This window comes from Eriocheir sinensis, chromosome 51, assembly GCF_024679095.1.
Source record: "Eriocheir sinensis breed Jianghai 21 chromosome 51, ASM2467909v1, whole genome shotgun sequence".
Taxonomy (NCBI): domain Eukaryota; kingdom Metazoa; phylum Arthropoda; class Malacostraca; order Decapoda; family Varunidae; genus Eriocheir; species Eriocheir sinensis.
The window spans coordinates 5,306,624-5,325,539 of record NC_066559.1 but is presented as its reverse complement, the minus strand read 5'-3'; the positions used below and the strand labels follow the sequence as shown (position 1 = coordinate 5,325,539).

The following is an 18,916-nucleotide window of genomic DNA, read 5'->3' as shown; positions in this document are numbered from 1 at the left end:
CTGTTGATTGTTCTCTCGGGGAAGGAATGGGACCCCGAGGCGCCGTTGATCAATCTTTATGAGGGGCCGAAGTGTGGACAGGTGTGGTGGGGGCTGTGTAGGGGGTGTAGAGTAGGGCAGGTGTTCAAGGAGTGTAGGGGAGGTGAAAGGGGTGTGCGTGTGTATGGGTGTTTTGGGACTCACTGTGTTGGGGAGTGTAGGGTGAATATGGGTGTCAGGGGGACGGGGGGGGTAGTGTGTGTGTGTGTGTGTGTGTTGGTACTTTTTTATCATGTAGTGGCAACCTGAATTTACTTATCAGAATGGAAGCTGCGGTCTCAAATGTACATGTGACATTATTTTTTATCCATATTTTTCGTTTTATCGCTTTTTATCATGTTTATCGTATTTTGAAGCTGTAATATCGATGTGTATTCTAGCCAATCCAAGAGTGAAGGCGTTTGGTACGTTGAAAATGTCGAAATAACGAATTGTAAGCATGCCAAGCCAGTGAGTTTTATTATAGGTTCAGTGTGGCATGCTGAGATTTCTTTCTATGCCGCGTGCAAGTAAAATTATCTCCTTTGCAAATTGTCTTAAAATTCCGCAGCTTTTGTCCCTTGATTAAAATTACTCATTACGTTTTAGGAAGCTGCTGTTGCCTCCGACCACGTTCTCCGTTCTCGTTCTGGTACTTAAAAATGCTAACTTATCACCATCGTTTCGTACCGGCATTCCAGTGGCTGTAAACTGGGTGGGCAGGAGTACACAAGAGGGAAGAGTAAGAGTAAAACGAACAGAGGCCAGGACAAGAAAACGAAAAGAATGGGAACTGTAGCAAGAAAAGTAGAAGAGAAAATTTAACATCGGAAAAAAGACAATAATAAATAAGAAAACAGACGTGGATGGATCTTTGTATTTCTAGCTGCGTCTCTTACTTAAGCTCCGGTAAAGGTGTGCAAGGAAGGCCTGATGAGGAAGTACTAAAAGACAGGTGAAGGTGTGGGCGGGACCAGAACAGATAAAGGCAAGGTCAATAGGAGGCAAGGTGTAAGGCGTTGAATCTGTCTATGAAAAAGAAGTGGAATAGGAGGACGAAAAAGAAGTGGAGAAGGAGGAGGAAGACGAAGAAGAGGAAAAGGAGGAAGAAAAAAGAAGAGGAGAAGGAGGAGGAAGACAAAGAAGAGGAAAAGGAGGAAGAAAAAAGAAGAGAAGGAGGAGGAAGAAAAAGAAGAGGAAAAGGAGAAAGAATAGAGGAGGAGGAAGTGGAAGAAAAAATGGAGGAAAAGAAATAAAAGGAGGACGAGCAGGAAGGAAACGAGATAAAGGGAGAGAAGGGGAAGATGATGATGATGATGTGAGATAGTTAAAAGGAAGATAATCGGCGCTAACATAAAGGAAGATCGAAAAATACACATTGTCCATAGGAGAACAAACAAACAAAACTAAAAAAAATGCCTGATAACATAGAAGCAGGCAAATTAAGATGATTATTCGAATTTAGAAGAAAGGAAGGAAAAATATACTCTAATAAAAGGGGAGAGGCAAAAGAAACAAATTACGGTGAATAAACATAATAAAAGAAGAAACAGGGAGGGGGAAGAGTAACAAAACATGGTGGCAAATAGACAAAAAAGAAGGAAAGGAACAAAAGAGAACAAGGAAAACATGCGATAATATGAGGGAAGAGTCAGAGAGAAAATATTACCTAAAACACACAAAAAAGAAAAGAAGTAGAAAATAAACGACAAAAAAGGTAGAAAAATCTGGATAAAAGTACAAAAAAAAAATGGAGGAGGAAGAAAATGGAAGAGGAGGAGGAGAAGGAGGAAATGGAGGTATAAGTGGAGAAAAGGGCAGAAGAAAGAAAGGGGAATCCACATGGAAAAGAAAGAATAGAAGAAGAAAAGTAAGAAAATATAGTTACAAATAAATAAAAACGGCAAATTGGTGAAATGAACAAAGGAAAGCGTGACAAAATGACAAAATGGTTTACTTATGTGGTAGGGACGCGGAGGAGGAGGAGGAGGAGGAGGAGAAGGCTGGTGTTGACAGGGAGACAGGCGTAAAGAAACTAATGATCAGCCCAGAGAAGGATGAGGCCGCTGGGAAACCTACTGGAGGGGAAAGTAGAGGAGGGGGGGGGAGAAAAAAGGAAGCGGAGAAGGAGGAAATGGACAAATAAGGGGAAAACGAGTAGAAGAAAGGGAGAAACCTACTGGAGGAGAAAGAAGAGAAAGGGGAGGAAGAAAAAGAGGAGAAGGAGGAGGAAATGGAAGAATAAGGGGAAAAAAGGGTAGAAGAAGGAACTGGGAGACCTGTTTGAGAAAAAGAAGGAGGAAGAAAAAGAAAAAGAGGAGGAGGGAATCGGGGAATTAGGGGAAAAAAAGCCCAGAAGAAAAAATGGGAAAACCTACTGGAGGGGAAAGAATAGAATGGGAGGAAGAAAAAGGGGAGGAGGAGGAGAAAATGGAGGAATAAGTGTAAAATATGGTAGAAGAAAGAAAGAGGAATCCACATATAGAGGAAAAAATAGGAGGAGGAGGAAGAAAAAGAAGAGGAGAAGGAAGAAAAAAGAAGTGGTGGAGGAGGAAGAAGAAAAGGAAGAATAGAATGGGAGGAAGAAAAAGAAGAGGAGAAGGAAGAAAAAAGAAGTGGTGGAGGAGGAAGAAGAAAAGAAAGAAGAGAAGGAGGAAGAAAAAGAAGAAATGACAGATTTAGAAGAAAGAGATGAAAAAAAGGTAGAAGAAAACAAAATGAAGGGAGAAAAGGGAACTGGAAAAGGACAGGACGTGGAGAGTTCGAATAACAACATCAATACATAATCAGATAAAATAAAACCCAGAAAGAACAGAAAAAAAAATATTAACTACCATAGCCAGAAGAGGAAAGAAGGAAATGTAGTTAGCGACGGAAGGAAAGAGTATGAGCAGGAAAAGGAAAAGGAAAAGAAGGTGGAGGAAATGGGCGAGGAAAAGAATGCGACGAACTAAAATACAAGAAAAGAGGAGGAGGAGGGGAGGAAGTGTAAGAGGAGGAGGAGGAGGAGTAGGAGAAGGAGGAGGAGGAGGAGGTGTCGGTAATCCAGGGTTCCCCAGAGGTCTCCGGCAACATTTGTAAGCCGGTTAGTCGAGTCACCTGAGGCTACTTCCTTCCTCCTCCTCCTCCTCCTCCTCCTTTTCTTCTATATCTTCATTTACTTTCTTCTATTATTTCTTCCTCGTCTTCTTTCTCTTTCTTTTTCTTCTGATTATTGTTACTGTTCTTTCTATTCCATTTCTATTCTATTCTATTCTTCCTCTCCGACATCGTTCTCTTCCTCCTAGTTGCTTTTTTTCTTACACTCAGCAACCCTTATCGACCTCCTCTAATTGTCCAACACAAAAGTAATTACACATCTGAAGGCTGGAAGGCACATCGCGCTAAACATCAAATTTCTTCTTTATTTCAGATTGGGATAAAAGGGAGTTAAGAGCTTAATCAAAGACTTATTTCCTCCATTTGAGAACTCAGCTTAAGGTTTTGACATCTGTTCCCTCTCCTTCGATAGTTCAATGCTGTTACTTTTTTTCTTTAACATATTCGATCAGTCCTTAAATAACGCATAATTTCATGTTGCACTAAATCAGCATACGTATGTTTTCTCTCTCTCTCTCTCTCTCTCTCTCTCTCTCTCTCTCTCTCTCTCTCTCTCTCTCTCTCTCTCTCTCTCTCTCTCTCTCTCTCTCTCTCTCTCTCTCTCTCTCTCTCTCTCTCTCTCTCTCTCTCTCTCTCTCTCTCTCTCTCTCTCTCTCTCTCTCTCTCTCGTTATTTAATGTTCCCTCTTTTTCTCGGCTTATTTTTTGGCTTTTCGCTTTTCGATTTTTGGTTTCCATTTTTAAATTTTATTCTGATTCTTATTCTGCCTTACTGACCTTACCCTTCCTCACCTCGTTTTTCATGCTTTTCTCTTTTTATGCTTTCTTTTTCGCTTCTTTTCCACTCATCATCCGTTTTTATTCCTGTTTTTCTCCCCGTCATTACAATCTTTTTCACTAGCATAAAATTCTCAACCTCACATTTCCATTTTCGTTATTTTCTCTTTCTGATTCCTTTTCGTTCCTCTCACTCTCAACGTCTACACAGTTTCCTTCTTTCTCTCCTTCACATCCTTTTTTTTATTTCCTCACTTCTTTCTTTCTCTTCCCCTTTACTCGCATCTACTCGTCTCACCTACTCACACTTTCTTTTCTTCTCCTCCTGTCTACTACACCCAGTTTTTTTCTCCTCCCATTTTCTATTCGCGTATCACTTCACATCCCATTTTCTATTTCTTCAATTCTTTCCATTTTCTTCCCCTTTACTCGCTTCCACTCGCCACACCTACACATACACTATTTTCTTCTTCTCTCTACTACACCCCGTTTTCTTTTTTACCTCCCATTTTCTATTCGCGTATTCACTACCTCAATATATTTTTTACTTTCCGTTTTCTCTTGTCAGTCACTCCTTTTTTTTTCCACGTAACGCCCACAAATTCCACTTCCTCCCCTCATGTTTTTTTTTCTGTCTCTCTCTTTTATCTCTGCTCTTCGCGTATTTTTTTCCCTCTATCACATTTCTCGCATTTATTCATTTTTTTCTGTGTTTTTTTCTTTCTCCGCCTTTTGCCAGTGCACCCGCCTGTTAATTACTGAACCTACCTACCTACCTGCCTGCCTACGTATCTGACCTACATTACATTTATCTTGCTTATCTCTTGTCCTCTTCATTCCTACTTTTGACTTTTCTTCTTCTTTTTTTCTTTGCATATATTTTTTCTTCTTTCCCTTGCCTCTCAACAACTTCTTCTGATTCCCTCCTTCCTTTGTTATGTACCAGTCTCCCTTTTTCTCTAATTCCTACTTTTTACTTTATTTTTCGGCTTCTAATTTCTCTTTGTATATAATTTTCTTTTTTTTTCTTCTATCCCTTGCCTGTCACCCACTTTCCCGATAACCTTCCCTGTTTTTCTCGTACTTTGTTATGTACAGAACTTCGCTCTCTTCTCATTTTTTTTTTTTTACTGTCTTTTTGCCTCCAGTTTATCTGAAGTATTTTTTTCTCTCTCCCTTGCCTACCATCTACTTTCCCGATGACCTAAACCGCCCTTCTTCTCCCTCCTCCTCTTTATCATTTCTACTGTTTTTCCTTCTTTACTTTTCTGATGCTTTCTCTTCTTTTTCCATGTCTTCCTCGCTCGCTGTCAATCATGGGTTTCAAACTTTCCTCTTCCTTCCATTACCTTTTCGTTTTCTAGTTTTTCTTCTTCTCAACTTCTTCGTCTCCACTTAACGATTTTCTTCCATAGTCAAGAAGTTATATATTCTCGTCTCATTTATTCTTTTTGGTACCGTTTCTTTTCCATTTATTTTGATTTATTTGTGTTTTTGTCTCCTACGTAATCCTCAACTTTTTCTTGTTTGATGTCATTATCTGGTTTTCTTTAAATGTTACTCGTATTCGTTGCTGTCATGACCTTGTTTCTTCTCTTTAATGTTGTTTTTTTCACTTGCTTTTGGCTTCTGGTCTTATATTAATTACTTCCCTTTTTGTCCTTTCCACAATTTTCTCCGTTCTTGCCTTTCCACTAAACATTTTTTTTCCAATTTACTGTCATGTTTACGTTTTTCTTCACTTTCTTCCTATTTTTTTCTCTCTCAGCATCCCTTCTTCCCTACCCACAATTTCCTCATCTTCCTTCTCCTCCTCCTCCTCCTCATCATCATCCCCCTCTCCATTCCCTTCCTTTCCACGGCCAACCTTCATCTCATATTCCGTCTAAACGTTCCCACTCCTCTTCCCTTCCTCTCTGGCCTTCCGCCCACAAATCCTTTTCCTCTCTCCTCCCTTCTCCCTCCGTCCTTCCCTCCAACACTGCCCTCTCCTGCCTCCCTTCTCCTTACATCATCCTCTCCTTCCCCACCTCCTTCCTCTCCCTCTCCTTCCTCCCTCCTTACATCATCCTCTCCTTCTCTCCTTATTCCTTACTCCTCTCCTTCCTCTCCTCTCCTTTTGCCTCCCTCCACCTCCTCTCCTTCCTTCTTTCTTCCTCTACCATCCACTCTTTCTCCCCCTTCTCCTGCCTCCCACCCTCACCTTACTCTCTCCCTACCTTATCCTCCTTCCTCCCTTCCTCCACTACCTCTCATTTCTTCCTCACTCCCCTTCTCCTCCTTCCTCCACCGTCCTCCTTCTCCGCTCCCTACGCCACATACATTCCGCGTTATGAGAGCAATATTAAAGTCGGCAAGGGAAACATCAAGGAAAATAAGAGATTAAAGAGGGAACAGGCGAGGTACTGATGGCCTGAGAGGTGGATACATATACTATGCTCTCGCTCTCTCTCTCGCTCTTTTTTTTTTTTTTTTTTTTTTTTTTTTGGCTGGGTGAGTAGGTGGTTTAATTTTTATATACCTAGAATTTTATGAGCTGAGTAACAGGAAGGAAGGTTGTGTATGTGTGTGTGTGTGTGTTTACTACTTATGTTTGTTTGGGGGGTGGGGTATTTTTTGTATGTATAACTGAGAGGAGTGATACATCTAGTATGACTCTCTCTCTCTCTCTCTCTCTCTCTCTCTCTCTCTCTCTCTCTCTCTCTCTCTCTCTCTCTCTCTCTCTCTCTCTCTCTCTCTCTCTCTCTCTCTCTCTCTCTCTCTCTCTCTCTCTCTCTCTCTCTCTCTCTCTCTCTCTCTCTCTCTCTCTCTCTCTCTCTCTCTCTCTCTCTCTCTCTCTCTCTCTTTCTTTTTAGGCAGGGTGAGTAGTAGGTTTAATTTTCATACACCTAGAATTTCATGAGCTGGCTAAAAGGAAGGTTTTATATGTGTGTGTTTTTATTGCTTATGTTAACCTTTTTTGGGGGGGTGATGGGTTGGTCATGTTTTTTTGGTAACTAGAGTTTTATGAAGTTGAATAAAAGGAAAGAGTTGAATTTAGCTTTATATTAATTACTTTTTTCTATTTTCTTTTCAGTTTGATTATCTACTTGTTTACTTTTTTTTTTGCTAATTCATTGTTTTGTTTTTTTATTTTTCATTTTCTTTGTATATATCCTTAGTTCTAAACCTTCCTTCCTACTTTTTCTTCTCATTTTCTTTCAGCTCTTTTAAAAATAACCTTCTCTTTTACCCTGCCTTGTTTTTCCTTATTCTTTATCATTCCTCTATTTTTTTCACATTTTCCATTTCTTCTCGTCTCCTTTGTTTTAAATATTCCTCTACTCCTTCCCTTACTCTTCCTATTCTCTTTCTTCTCTCTTTAAACCAACCGTCTCTTCTAGTTCGCCTTGTTATTTCATATTCTTTACCATCTTTCCTCTTATTTTTCACATTTTCCTTTTCTTCTCGTTTCCTTTGTTCTAGATCTTAACTTACTTCTTCCTTTACTCCTCTTATTTTCTTTCTCCTCTTTTAAACTAACCTTCCTTTTTAGTCTGCTCTGGTTATTCAAAGACTTTATCATCTATTTTTACTTTTCTCATCTTTCCTAATACTTTTTTCATATTGCATTTCCTAGTGTTTTAATTATCCACTATTCCATGGTCTTATTTTTCTCTTTCTAAACAAACCTTTTCTCTTACTCTGGTCTTGAAATCCAAAGTCTGTACCATCTATTTTCACCTCTCTCGTCTTTCTTTATGTTTTTTTTTTATCATATTGCCTTCCCCTCTGTTCTCTCTTTTTCCGATTCCCTCATTCCTCCCCGTCAGGCATCAATATTATTCCTTGTACTCTCCCTTTCTTCACTTCTTCTTCTTTTAATATCCCTAATGGCCACTTAGCTTAACACCTTTCTCCCCTCCTCTCCCTCCCTCCTTCCCTCCCTCTCGCCTTCCTCTCTCCCCTTACCCTCCGTCCCTCCCTTCCTTTCCTCTCCTCCAGCCGCTGTCCCTCACTTTCTCAATCTCCATCATTTCTCCTCCACTCTCCGTCTTTCCCTCCCTCTTCTCTTTTCCACCTTGTATCCTTCCCTCCTCTTCTCCGCCTCCTCTTCTTTGTTCTCTGTCCCTGTTAAAACCTCCCTCTCCCTTTTTCTCTTTCACTTTTCTCATGTGAATAGAGAATTACATCTCCATTATATTATTATTATTATTATTATTATTATTATTATTATTATTATTATTATTATTATTATTATTATTAGTTCCGTTTCTTGCACTCAGGTGTACTATAGATCACTCAGGTAACGTAATTATACTTCAAAGGGGAGGGTATCACACTCTCTCTCTCTCTCTCTCTCTCTCTCTCTCTCTCTCTCTCTCTCTCTCTCTCTCTCTCTCTCTCTCTCTCTCTCTCTCTCTCTCTCTCTCTCTCTCTCTCTCTCTCTCTCTCTCTCTCTCTCTCTCTCTCTCTCTTAGAGAGAGAGAGAGAGAGAGAATATTTCAATAATCCAGGTCAAGGCATATTTCATATTTATTAACCGCCTTACATATTAACACAATACTAATTAAACTTTCACCTTTAGCTTTTCACCTTACCCTCAATTTTTGTTTTTTATTGTGCATTTTTTACTGTGCATCCTTCTTTCTCACCTGTGTTATCCAATCACATAACCATATATTTTCCATTCTTTCATCCACGAACACACACACACACACACACACACACACACACACACACACACACACACACACACACACACACACACACACACTACAAGATACATATATTCTGCTTACAAATCTCCCCTGCAATCCCTCACTCCCTGTCTCAGTATTGCTCTGGTTTCGCTTATCCCCTTCCGTCACCCTCATCCCTCTCCCTTGCTCCCCTTCCTTCACCTCCTCCCTCTCCCTTCCTCCCTTTTTCCTTCCGCGCCTCCAAGCGACTCCGTGTCAATAAACTCAATATATTCTGCTTTGCCTGTCATTTATATTTTTTGTTCTTATTACCGTTTATCACTTATCAGTAGCTATCCTCGACTGTTTTGTTCATTTTCCTTTATCATATTTTTTTTCATTATTATCGTTCTTCATTCATCTGTAGGTCTTCTTGACGTGTTCTGTTTATCATTCACTTGCTTTTTGTTTTCTCCAGCCGTTTTTGTTATCTTCAAATCTTCTCTCTCCCCTTTCTTCCATCAATTAGAACTGTCTGAATCTCTCCCTGTCAGTGTGTTCCATATATCTTGTTTTCTTAATATCCATCTTTGTATCCATCGTTTATATCATCTCCTATTTACTATTCTACGTTTTTTTTTCATCGCCTTTCTACCCATCGTTTTGCGAATCCCAGCTCTCCTTTGTTATATCTACGAAAAGCTTTATTTACAAACATTCATCGGTAATCGCAAACCTTAAAAATACACTTAACTCGTCGTTGCAGGTAGACAGTAAAGGTTGAGACGCTAGGTTTGAGGCACAGACAGACAGACCTAACCACAGACACGCGTACCCAGCTTGGCGACACACAGACACGCTTGGGGACGTCTAAACTTATCTCAGAATTATGGATACTTCCTACTACATCGCCTTCTACTTTATTATTATTTTCCATCTGGGTTTTCCTCTCTCTGCTACCATCTCTTTCTTCATCTCCTCATTTGCACAGCTTCTTCCTTCCCTCTGTATCTTCCCTCTCCCCTCTGCTCTCTCTCTCTCTCTCTCTCTCTCTCTCTCTCTCTCTCTCTCTCTCTCTCTCTCTCTCTCTCTCTCTCTCTCTCTCTCTCTCTCTCTCTCTCTCTCTCTCTCTCTCTCTCTCTCTCTCTCTCTCTCTCTCTCTCTCTCTCTCTCTCTCTCTCTCTCTCTCTCTCTCCTCCCTATTTATATAAGCCCATGTACCGTAGCAGCGTCTTATGAATTTTAAACCACTTATTCACTACCCCACACCTGTTCCTTCCCTCCCTCCCTCCTACCCTCCCTACCTACTTTACCTATTTACTTTCCCCTCCCCTCCCTCCTCTCTCTCTCTCTCTCTCTCTCTTCTCTCTCTCTCTCTCTCTCTCTCTCTCTCTCTCTCTCTCTCTCTCTCTCTCTCTCTCTCTCTCTCTCTCTCTCTCTCTCTCTCTCTCTCTCTCTCTCTCTCTCTCTCTCTCTCTTCCCCCCCCCCACCCCCACCCCCCGCCCCGAAGATGACCTATATTTCAGTTCCTCGGTTTTGTTTATTCGTCTTCAACGTTCTCTTCAGTTCGTAAATTTTTAATACAGTTTTTTTTATGGGTTTGGTTGTAGGTCAGACTCGCATTTATTTTTCGTTCCTTTCCACCAAGTTTGATAGCAAGACGCATTTATTACTCGCTCCTTTCTACCAAGTTTTGATAGCAAGATGCATTTTTTTTCCTTTTGAGTTATTAAGGTTGGTAGGAAAACAGCAACAGTTATAAAAACACCATTACTAGCAGTATATTTAGTTTTTGTTGTATTGGTGGTAGTAGTAGTAGTAGTAGTAGTAGTGGTGGTGGTTGTGGTGTTAGTAGTAGGAGTGTGTAGAAGCACGGATAGGAATATTGGCGGTGGTTTTTTTTTTAATGTTTTCACTTTACACACACACACACACACACACACACACACACACACACAGTCACTCACTTCGTCTTTCCATCACCACAGCACCCCACTCACCACACCACTAAGCTTCATTTTTTTTTATCTCTCCTTCCGCGTGCAGAGAAGTAGCGTATATGTCTCACAACAGTCCACACATTGCCAATCTCCTCCCATATGATTACGTCACTTCACAATCTTCTCTCACCCACTCCAATCACATCCAAATCTTTCTCTCTCCCCTACTCCAATCACCTCAAAATCTTTCTTCCTCCCCTACTCCAGTTACCTCAAAATCTTTACCTTCCCTATTCCAATCAACTCAAAACCTTCCACACACTTCAATCATCTCACAATCTCCCCACACACTTTTCACCTTACAATCTTCTCTCACCAACTCCAATCACCTCACAATCTTCACTCACCACTCTAATCATCACACAGTCTTCACTCTCACCACTCCAATCACCTCACAGTCTCCTCCCCACCACGCTAATCACCTCCACACCTCATTCACTCCTCACCGTTTCTCCCCGCAGAGGAGCGCCTGGCCCCCCCGGTGCTGGTGGGCGGGCGGGAGATCTACGAGCCCACGGAGCGCATTAAGATCGGGTGTCAGCTGCGGCAGCCCTTCACGGGGGAGCACAGGCCCATGCTGCAGTGGTTCCTCGAGGGCTCCCAGGTAAGGCCTCCCGTTGTGTGACTGCAGTTGGTTGTCTTATGCATGCTACGACGGTGTTTCTGAAGGAGCCGTGTGAAGTAAGTTTCAATATATTAAAACACTATTTATTTTCAGTACATGATAAATTAAGATGTTATTCTGGCGTAAATGTAAGCGTTTTAAGATATTTAGATAACATTTCATAAGATTAAGATAACATTCCATAAAATAGGCGTTCAAGGTCACCCCTTCAGGAATGTTTTGCAGGTTGAAACCAAGGAGTCCATTCACACAGTTTTATAAGATTTAAATAACGTATGTATCCATTTCTTGGCTCCACCCTGCAAAACGTTCCTTGATATCCTTCTTCTGTGGAATGTTATTTAAATCTTACGGCAAATGAAACACGTCAATTTAGAAATGCATTGTTAGAGGTTACATTATATTCGTTCAAAAATACTTAGGTCAGTTTTATAAGACACATTTGCTTCTCACATCAACTATTTCTAAAGGTCAAAGAGGGGATCAATCGGGTTCTAATGAGTGTTTCTTTAGGTTCACGGTACAGAAGAAGGGTCACACTACCACCAGGGTCATTAAACTGCTTCTGGAAATGCCCCAAACTCCTACGAAAGCCTTGTCAAATATGTGAACTTTGACGACGAAATGTTTAGTAATACGGTCCTTAAACTCCTATAAACCCAGAACGACCTGTACATGTTATGGTCTCGTTAACTAAGGAGTCTATATTAGCTATCATATATTTCTCATCTTCCCTCCAACCTGAGAATACTAAACCAGTCTTCTTAACGTCTCGGCATCTCAGTTCGCCTCTTTGAAAAACCTCTCGTAAAAACTGCTGAGATTTTCATGGCCTATTTTGTTTCCCCAGTGATAGCTTAACCTGACTTCTGCATCTTGAGCGGAAAAATCACCCATGAAAACGCTATTAATCTTCTCTGTGACCTTGGGAAATAGTTTTAATGGGAGCCCGAAATGTATTAAGAATGTGGATTTATAAGTGTCTTTCACCTCCACGGCAAGTTGCGTTACGTGCTGCAACACTACGCCACCCAACACCAGGGATCAACTTCTTGTCTATGCAACACACACTCCTGCATCCTCCCCCCCTAACACACACACACACACACACACACACACACACCTTACTTCGCCTCACCTTACCTTTCCTTCATCGACTCCAAACTTCCTAACCTTCATTTTTTTTTCTTGACTTGTATTATGTCTGTGTCCTCTCGCTTCGGTTAATTCTTTTTTTTTTTCTCGTCCTCGTCTCTTCTATCTTTCCCATTTTCATTCCTTTGTCTCGTGCTGCATTCATTCTCCTTCTTCCACTTCTCTCCTCGCCTCCTTTCTTTTTTTTTTTTTGTTTGTTTTTCTCTTAAAGTCCTTTGTGCATCGCTTCCGTGAGTCATTCTTTTGTTTCCTCATTTATTCAGTTGCACTTTCTATCTCTCCTCCTTTCATCCCCTTCTTTTCTTTTCTTTTCTTTTTGACATTTTCTCTTCAATTCAATTCCATGTTAACTCTCTCTTTGTTCTCGTTTGTGTTTCTTTCCGTTTCGTTCGTTCCTGTGTTTTATTCTTCTGTATTTCATGAACCAAGGCCACTCCCGTCCTCTGTGTGTGTATGTGTTTGTGTGTGTTTATCTTTCCCCGTGTGTGTGTGTATGCTTGTGTTTGTTTGTGTTTCTTTATGTGTGTGTGTGCGTGGATGGATGTTTATCTGTCCCTGTGTGCGTTTCGGTGTGTGGATGTGTGTGCTTTCATTTCCATTTACCTCTTAATTTATCTGTCTGTCGATCTTTATATGTTTATCTGCCTCTACTTCTCCTTTTTATTATACCATCTCTTGCACGTCATTTTCCTGTCAGTCATTTCTTATTCTATTCATATCTCTTCCCCTTCCTCACCTTTTATCCCTTGTTTCTCTCCTTTCCTCTTCATCTTCCTCCATCCCTTTTACTCATTCCTCTTCCCTAAACTCTCCGTCCTTTCCTTCTTTTCTCCTATATGTATACACACAGTACTCTTCCATTTATACAAGACATCCCTCTCCCCCTCCCTTCCTTCTTTCCTCTTCAACTTCCTCCATCCCTCCTTTTCGTTCCTACATCCCTCTCCTTCCTCTTCCCTTAATTCTCCCGTCCTTCTCTTCCTTACTCCTACATTCAGTGCCTTCGCTTTTATTTATACAAGACATCCCTCTCCACCTCCCTCCCCGTCCCCGTCCTCCTTCACCCTTTCTATCTATCCTCCTCATTTCTTTTTCATCTCGTCCGCGGCGCCTTGATCAATAGAGCGTCACTTGAGTGGACAGCTGATTACGTGCGGCTGATAAACCTTCAAGTTGTGCGTGAGTGTGTCAGTCTCGTTGGGCGGGGCGGCTTAGTGGAGGACAAGGAGAAGGAGGAGGAGGAGGAGGAGGAAAAGAAGTACGAGTATTATGGTGTACAGGGATGCAGGTGTGTTAGAGATAGAAGGAATGAAGAGAAGAGGGAAGAAGAGAAGGTAGAGAAAAAATTAAGAAGAGAAGGAGGAGGAGAAGGAAGAAAAAGGAGGATATCTTGCGGCGAGGCAGCTTAGAGGAAGACGAAGAGTAGGAGGAGAAGGAAGAAGAAACAGAAAGTAGAGGGATAATTAGGAGGAGGAGGAGGGAAAGGAGACATGTATGGATAGAGGAATGAAGTGTATTGGGCGCGGTGAAAGGAGGTGGAAGGTGGAAGACGAGGAGCAGGAGGAACCGGAGGAGGAAGAAACGGAGAAAATTGAGAGATAATTAGGAAGAGGAGGAGGAGGAGGAGAGGAGGATCATATGGTGTGCGTTCAGTAGGAGGATGAAAAGCAAGTGGGAAGATAAGGTGAACGGAAATTTCTCTTCATGAACGAGACTGTATAAAAGGAAGAGGCGGAGAGAGTACTTGAGATAAAAAGGAAGAGAATGAGGATATTATGTAAACGGGGAAGGACGCAGATGAGGTCTAGTAGATGAATTAAAGAATGATTATAATCCAACAGAAATATGAAGTTAGTTTTGGTGGGATTCGAACCTCTTCACAACGCTGCCGCATCCCCCGCAACGCACCACTCTCCCTCACATGTCATCTCCGTACCATTTGAAAGTGTGTATCATATATTCTGAATACATTAAGTACGATTTGGCAGCACTGTGGCCAGGGAACTCCCCGAGCGGACCGCGCCTAAACTGACTTCGTAGCTGAGTGGAACTGTATTATATTGGAGGGTGAAGAACATAGTTGTGGGCTGAGAAGGATTGGCATATGTTTTTGAAGGGAAAGACAATTCACCTAAAGAAAGGATGGCAAGGAAGGGAAGGTGCAGGATGAGGAGGCAGAAGAAAATAAGTAACAGGAGAAACTAGTTGACTTGGATAAGGCCTACGAAAAAAAATGAAAATGTATATAGTAAACGAAGAGGGATTAGGTAGGTTTAGTATAAGGAAAAGGGTAGTTGAGGGAATTAGAGGATGGAAAACGGAGAACATGTAGTAAGAGAAGACTGGAGATACGCTACAGTAGAAGGAATGACGTGATCCGGTAAAAAAGATTAAAAATTATGTAAAAGGAAAAATAAAATACAATAAAAGTGTGACAAGAAAAAAATCTTGAACGAGAAGAATAAAATATGAAGCAATAGATTAGGATAGCTGATAAAATATAAAAACAGACATATATAAAGAAAAAAAACTTGAAATATATGAAGGAAAAGGCAGGTTATAGGATGTCATATTTAGGTTTATTAAAGTTGTATTGGACGTCTGGATATAGATTTTCTGAACAGAGCTTCTAGTGTTACGGAATTAATGGAAAAAGGAGCAGAAAACGAAACCTGGGCGAAGAGGAGAAGAAGGAAGAGAAAAGGGAAGAAAAAAAGAAAAGGAGGAGGAGAAGGGGAAGAGAAAAAAAGAGAGGGAAAAAGAGAAAAAGCATGAAAGAAGACGAGAGAAAAGAAGGAAGAGAAAAATAGAAGAGAAAAAATGAAACGGAAGAAGAGAAGGAAGATGAGGTAAAAGAAGAGAAAGAAAACAAGGAGGAGGAGGAGAAGAAGAGTTGGTTAGGTTACTGGGTTTCTGGTACTGATGAAAAGCATGGAATAAGTCTTCGGGGTTTGCTGCACTTTAATGGCTCTGCTTCGTGCTCTGGTGGGCGACGTGGCTCTGGGAGGAGGGGGAAGGGAATAGCGGAGGTCGTATGTCCCCTTAGCGATGATGGAGGACAGTAAAGACAGGAGGACAGGAAGGAGGAAAGGGGGATGAACTAACAGTGAGAAAGAGGACAGTTATATGGGTCTATTACTCTCTCTCTCTCTCTCTCTCTCTCGCTCACCGGCCTCCGTGGGTATTAATAGGTAATGGGCGAATCGGTTAACCTTTCGTGGTGATGTGCGCGGCGCTGATTCAGTTATAGGACGGTGAAGGGGGGGAGGGAAGCTTCATTTATCTTCTTCCTCTTCTATTTCCTCTTCTCCATTTTTTACTTTTTCTTTTTCTTCGTTTTTGTATTTTATTTTATTTTATTGTTCGTTTTCTTGTTCTTGTTATTTTTTTCTTTATTTTCCTCTTATTTTCCGCTTCCCTCTTCCCCTCCTCCTCCTCCTCCTCCTCCTCCTCCTCCTCCTCCTCCTCTTTCAAAGATTCTTCATAATTATCATTTCGTTTGTTAGTTTTTTAATTATACAGACTGTTTTTTATTCCTATATTCTCCTTCTTCTCCTCATTATTATTATTATTATTATTATTATTATTATTATTACTCGTATTATTACTCTAAATTACATCATCATCATCATCATCACGGTCTCCTACTTGTTATTGCTCTTTTTTTGTCATTTTCTTGTTATTCTTCCTTCTTCCCATCGCTGAATAAAGCCGGATAAAAATGATTCGCGGGACAGTAAATAAAACGAGTGTGTGTATGTGTGTGTGTGTGTGTGTGTGTGTGTGTTTTAATATGTTGCCATCCACCACCACCACCACTACACCCATCACCACCACGCCACCACCACCACCATCACCACTACAACCTATCGCCGCCACCACCACCCCACTCCCCTTCCCCCCTCCTCCTCCCACCACCAACACCACAACCACCACCACTCACCACCGCCACCCCCCCCCCCCCCCACCACCACCACCACCACTACCATCAGGGCAGGGCGAGGTGCCAAACCCTGATGGATGGAGACGCCGCGGTGTTGAAAGAATGAAGTCAAAATATTAACATTAATATAGAGTGTGTACACGCACCTGCATGCTGGCTTTAATTAAGAGAGAGAGAGAGAGAGAGAGAGAGAGAGAGAGAGAGAGATAATTTTTTAACAAGATAGATGGATGTGTGTGTTTTTCCCATCGTGTGTGTGTGTGTGTGTGTGTTCATCCATTATTCTACCCGGATTACTTAAAAAAAGACATATCAGAGTTTCGTTATGACTAGAAATATTTTAGCTTCGATGTCAAGAAAATATACTGAAGTAGACGACGAAAGAGCTGCATCTTGTCAACTTCTGCTTCTCCTTTGTCATCGTCAAGAGTCTGTTTACATATTAATTTATTTGCATATTTCTGCTGTGTGAGAATTAACCAAGGAAGAAAATAAATAACTCCTACAAACTTCGCCACTCTACGAAATTAATTTAGGAATCTGACGCTCGTTCTTCCATTACACACAAAGGAATAAAATAATATGCTTCAAAACTCGTGTGCCTTGATAACTGCTCCGATTGCATTGTTCGTATATTGTTTGCAGTGTTGCCAGTAAGATTGTTTTCCGGGAAGATCGCAGTTTTACATTCCACTCGAAGCTTTATCGCGTTTCATCAGTCCAGTTCTTTGCCCTTGAGTATGTTCCGCAGGTAAATTCCAGCAAATATACTTACCTGGGTCACCTTTCCTCACCTGCCGTCGGGTTACCTGCGTGTGCGTGGGGTCCGGAATGCAGCGTCGTAAAGGCGATGTATTGCACCTGTCCGTTACGAAAGCCCCGCGATCCGCCCAAAAATCTCCGGCTTTGTTAACTTTTATTTCATTTTGCTCGGCCGTCCCTGTCCCCGCGCCTCTACTAAAGGTTACGGGTGCTGCCGGGCCGTAGTTATTATGCAGGGATGTGCCGCTGTTGAGCCTCAGATTTTTGTATTGAAATAAAAGAAAATATGTCGCGCGGGAGAACTAGAAACAGTGGAAGGAAGGTTATAAGGGCAACCGACCGAGAGTGATGGGATGCTAAGAGTGATATACTGTGTCGACTCTTCCATAGAAACACCAAATCACGTAACACTTCAGCCACGAGAGCAGACAAATAAAGAGGCAACGATAGGTTAGAGAAGCATTATGAAGCACTACTGTATGTTGGATCTGTGCTGTTATGAATGAGAGAACTTATGCGGAAAGAACAGACAGACAAAAGTAGATTCAAGGGCTCAGCAATCCGCGGAATAAAGGGTGTGAGTAACGAGATTGTGGATGCGAAACACTTGCTCAGATGCGGTCAGAAAATACCAGATGTAAGAGCAACAGAACGTTAGGGGAGTATGTAAGATAAGATCCATTAAATATGTAGTGTATCGATAGGGGTTGCTGAGACACTGATGCAGATGAGAGTATAAAATTACAAAGGAAAGTGTGTCTAGAAGTGATACGACAGTGAGAAGATATATGGCGGAATGAAGTTGGCCTGAAGCGAGGTGGTGAAGGGATGCAGTGTTCGGAAACATTGTCGCAGACGAGGGTATAGGAATGTTTAAGAGACTGAGCCGGCACCGTGTATCTGTCTTGCATCCATTATTGCGTGTGTTAACTGGCAACACGTTCGTCATATGGGGACTAAATAATTATATAAAAGTATTACACCATATACTCAGAGCACCTCCTTGTGGGTACATAGCTTAACTTTCAGGCCGAACCAGAGTTAAGTTACTTTCATTTACTTATTCTGTGCATATAAAACCGTATTCAAGGATATTCAAGTCGCCTGCACAGAACACCTATACTCCCCAGGTATCAGGACACCTCTCCTCCCGAAATTGACCTCTTTTTTTGGACACTCCTTTGACCTCTATTCAGGAGCAGTAAGTAGCGGTTCTTTTTTTTTTTATTTTTATTACGCCCTTGAACTGTCTCCTTAGCTGTAAAAAAAAAAAAAAAAAAAAAAAAACTCCCCGATACATGACTTTGCTTCCTACGCTTCCTGTCGGTTAAGATCCCAAGGCATGCACGAAGGATGTTATTGAAGGAAAACTTTGCCGGCGTGACCACGAGAGGAGGCGCGGTAATTACGTGATAAGGATGATGGACAGCGTCTCGGGGGGGGGGGCTCTTGAGGTCCCTGATTGGCCCGCATTGACGAGGGTAGTTAGTAATTAGACCCGCCGCTGATACTGGCATGTCGCGCTTTATCCCGTTATGGAGTTTGCTGAGAGAGAGAGAGAGAGAGAGAGACCTAGTTCCTCTTCATCTTCCTCCTCCTCCTCATCCTCCTCCTCCTCTTCCTCCTCCTCCCTCTTCTTCTTTTCTCCTTTCTCTTCTTGTCTTCTTTTTCTTCTTCGTCCTCCTCCTCCTCCTCCTCCTCTACCTCTTCCTCCTCCCCCTTCTCCTCCTTCTCCTCCTCCTCCTCTTTCTTCTCCTTCTTTTCCTCTTCCTTTTATGATTGAAAATTTGGAACCGCACAGCAAAAGACATCCAATCCATCTTTTATTTTCAGCCTTTTCGATCGAACTCCCTCCCGACGTAGAGATGGGGAATCG

At 41.7% G+C, this 18,916-nt stretch overlaps 1 protein-coding gene across 1 annotated transcript in view; it reads left to right on the top strand.

Annotated features, from left to right (window-relative positions):
* LOC126982591 (uncharacterized) overlaps positions 1–18,916 on the top strand; it is a 207,982-nt gene that overhangs the window by 7,365 nt on the left and 181,701 nt on the right. Inside the window, exon 2 of the mRNA XM_050834765.1 lies at positions 11,017–11,159. Within this exon, the coding sequence (XP_050690722.1) occupies positions 11,130–11,159 (30 nt within the window). The 5' untranslated portion in view covers positions 11,017–11,129. The remainder of the gene's footprint in view (positions 1–11,016; positions 11,160–18,916) is intronic.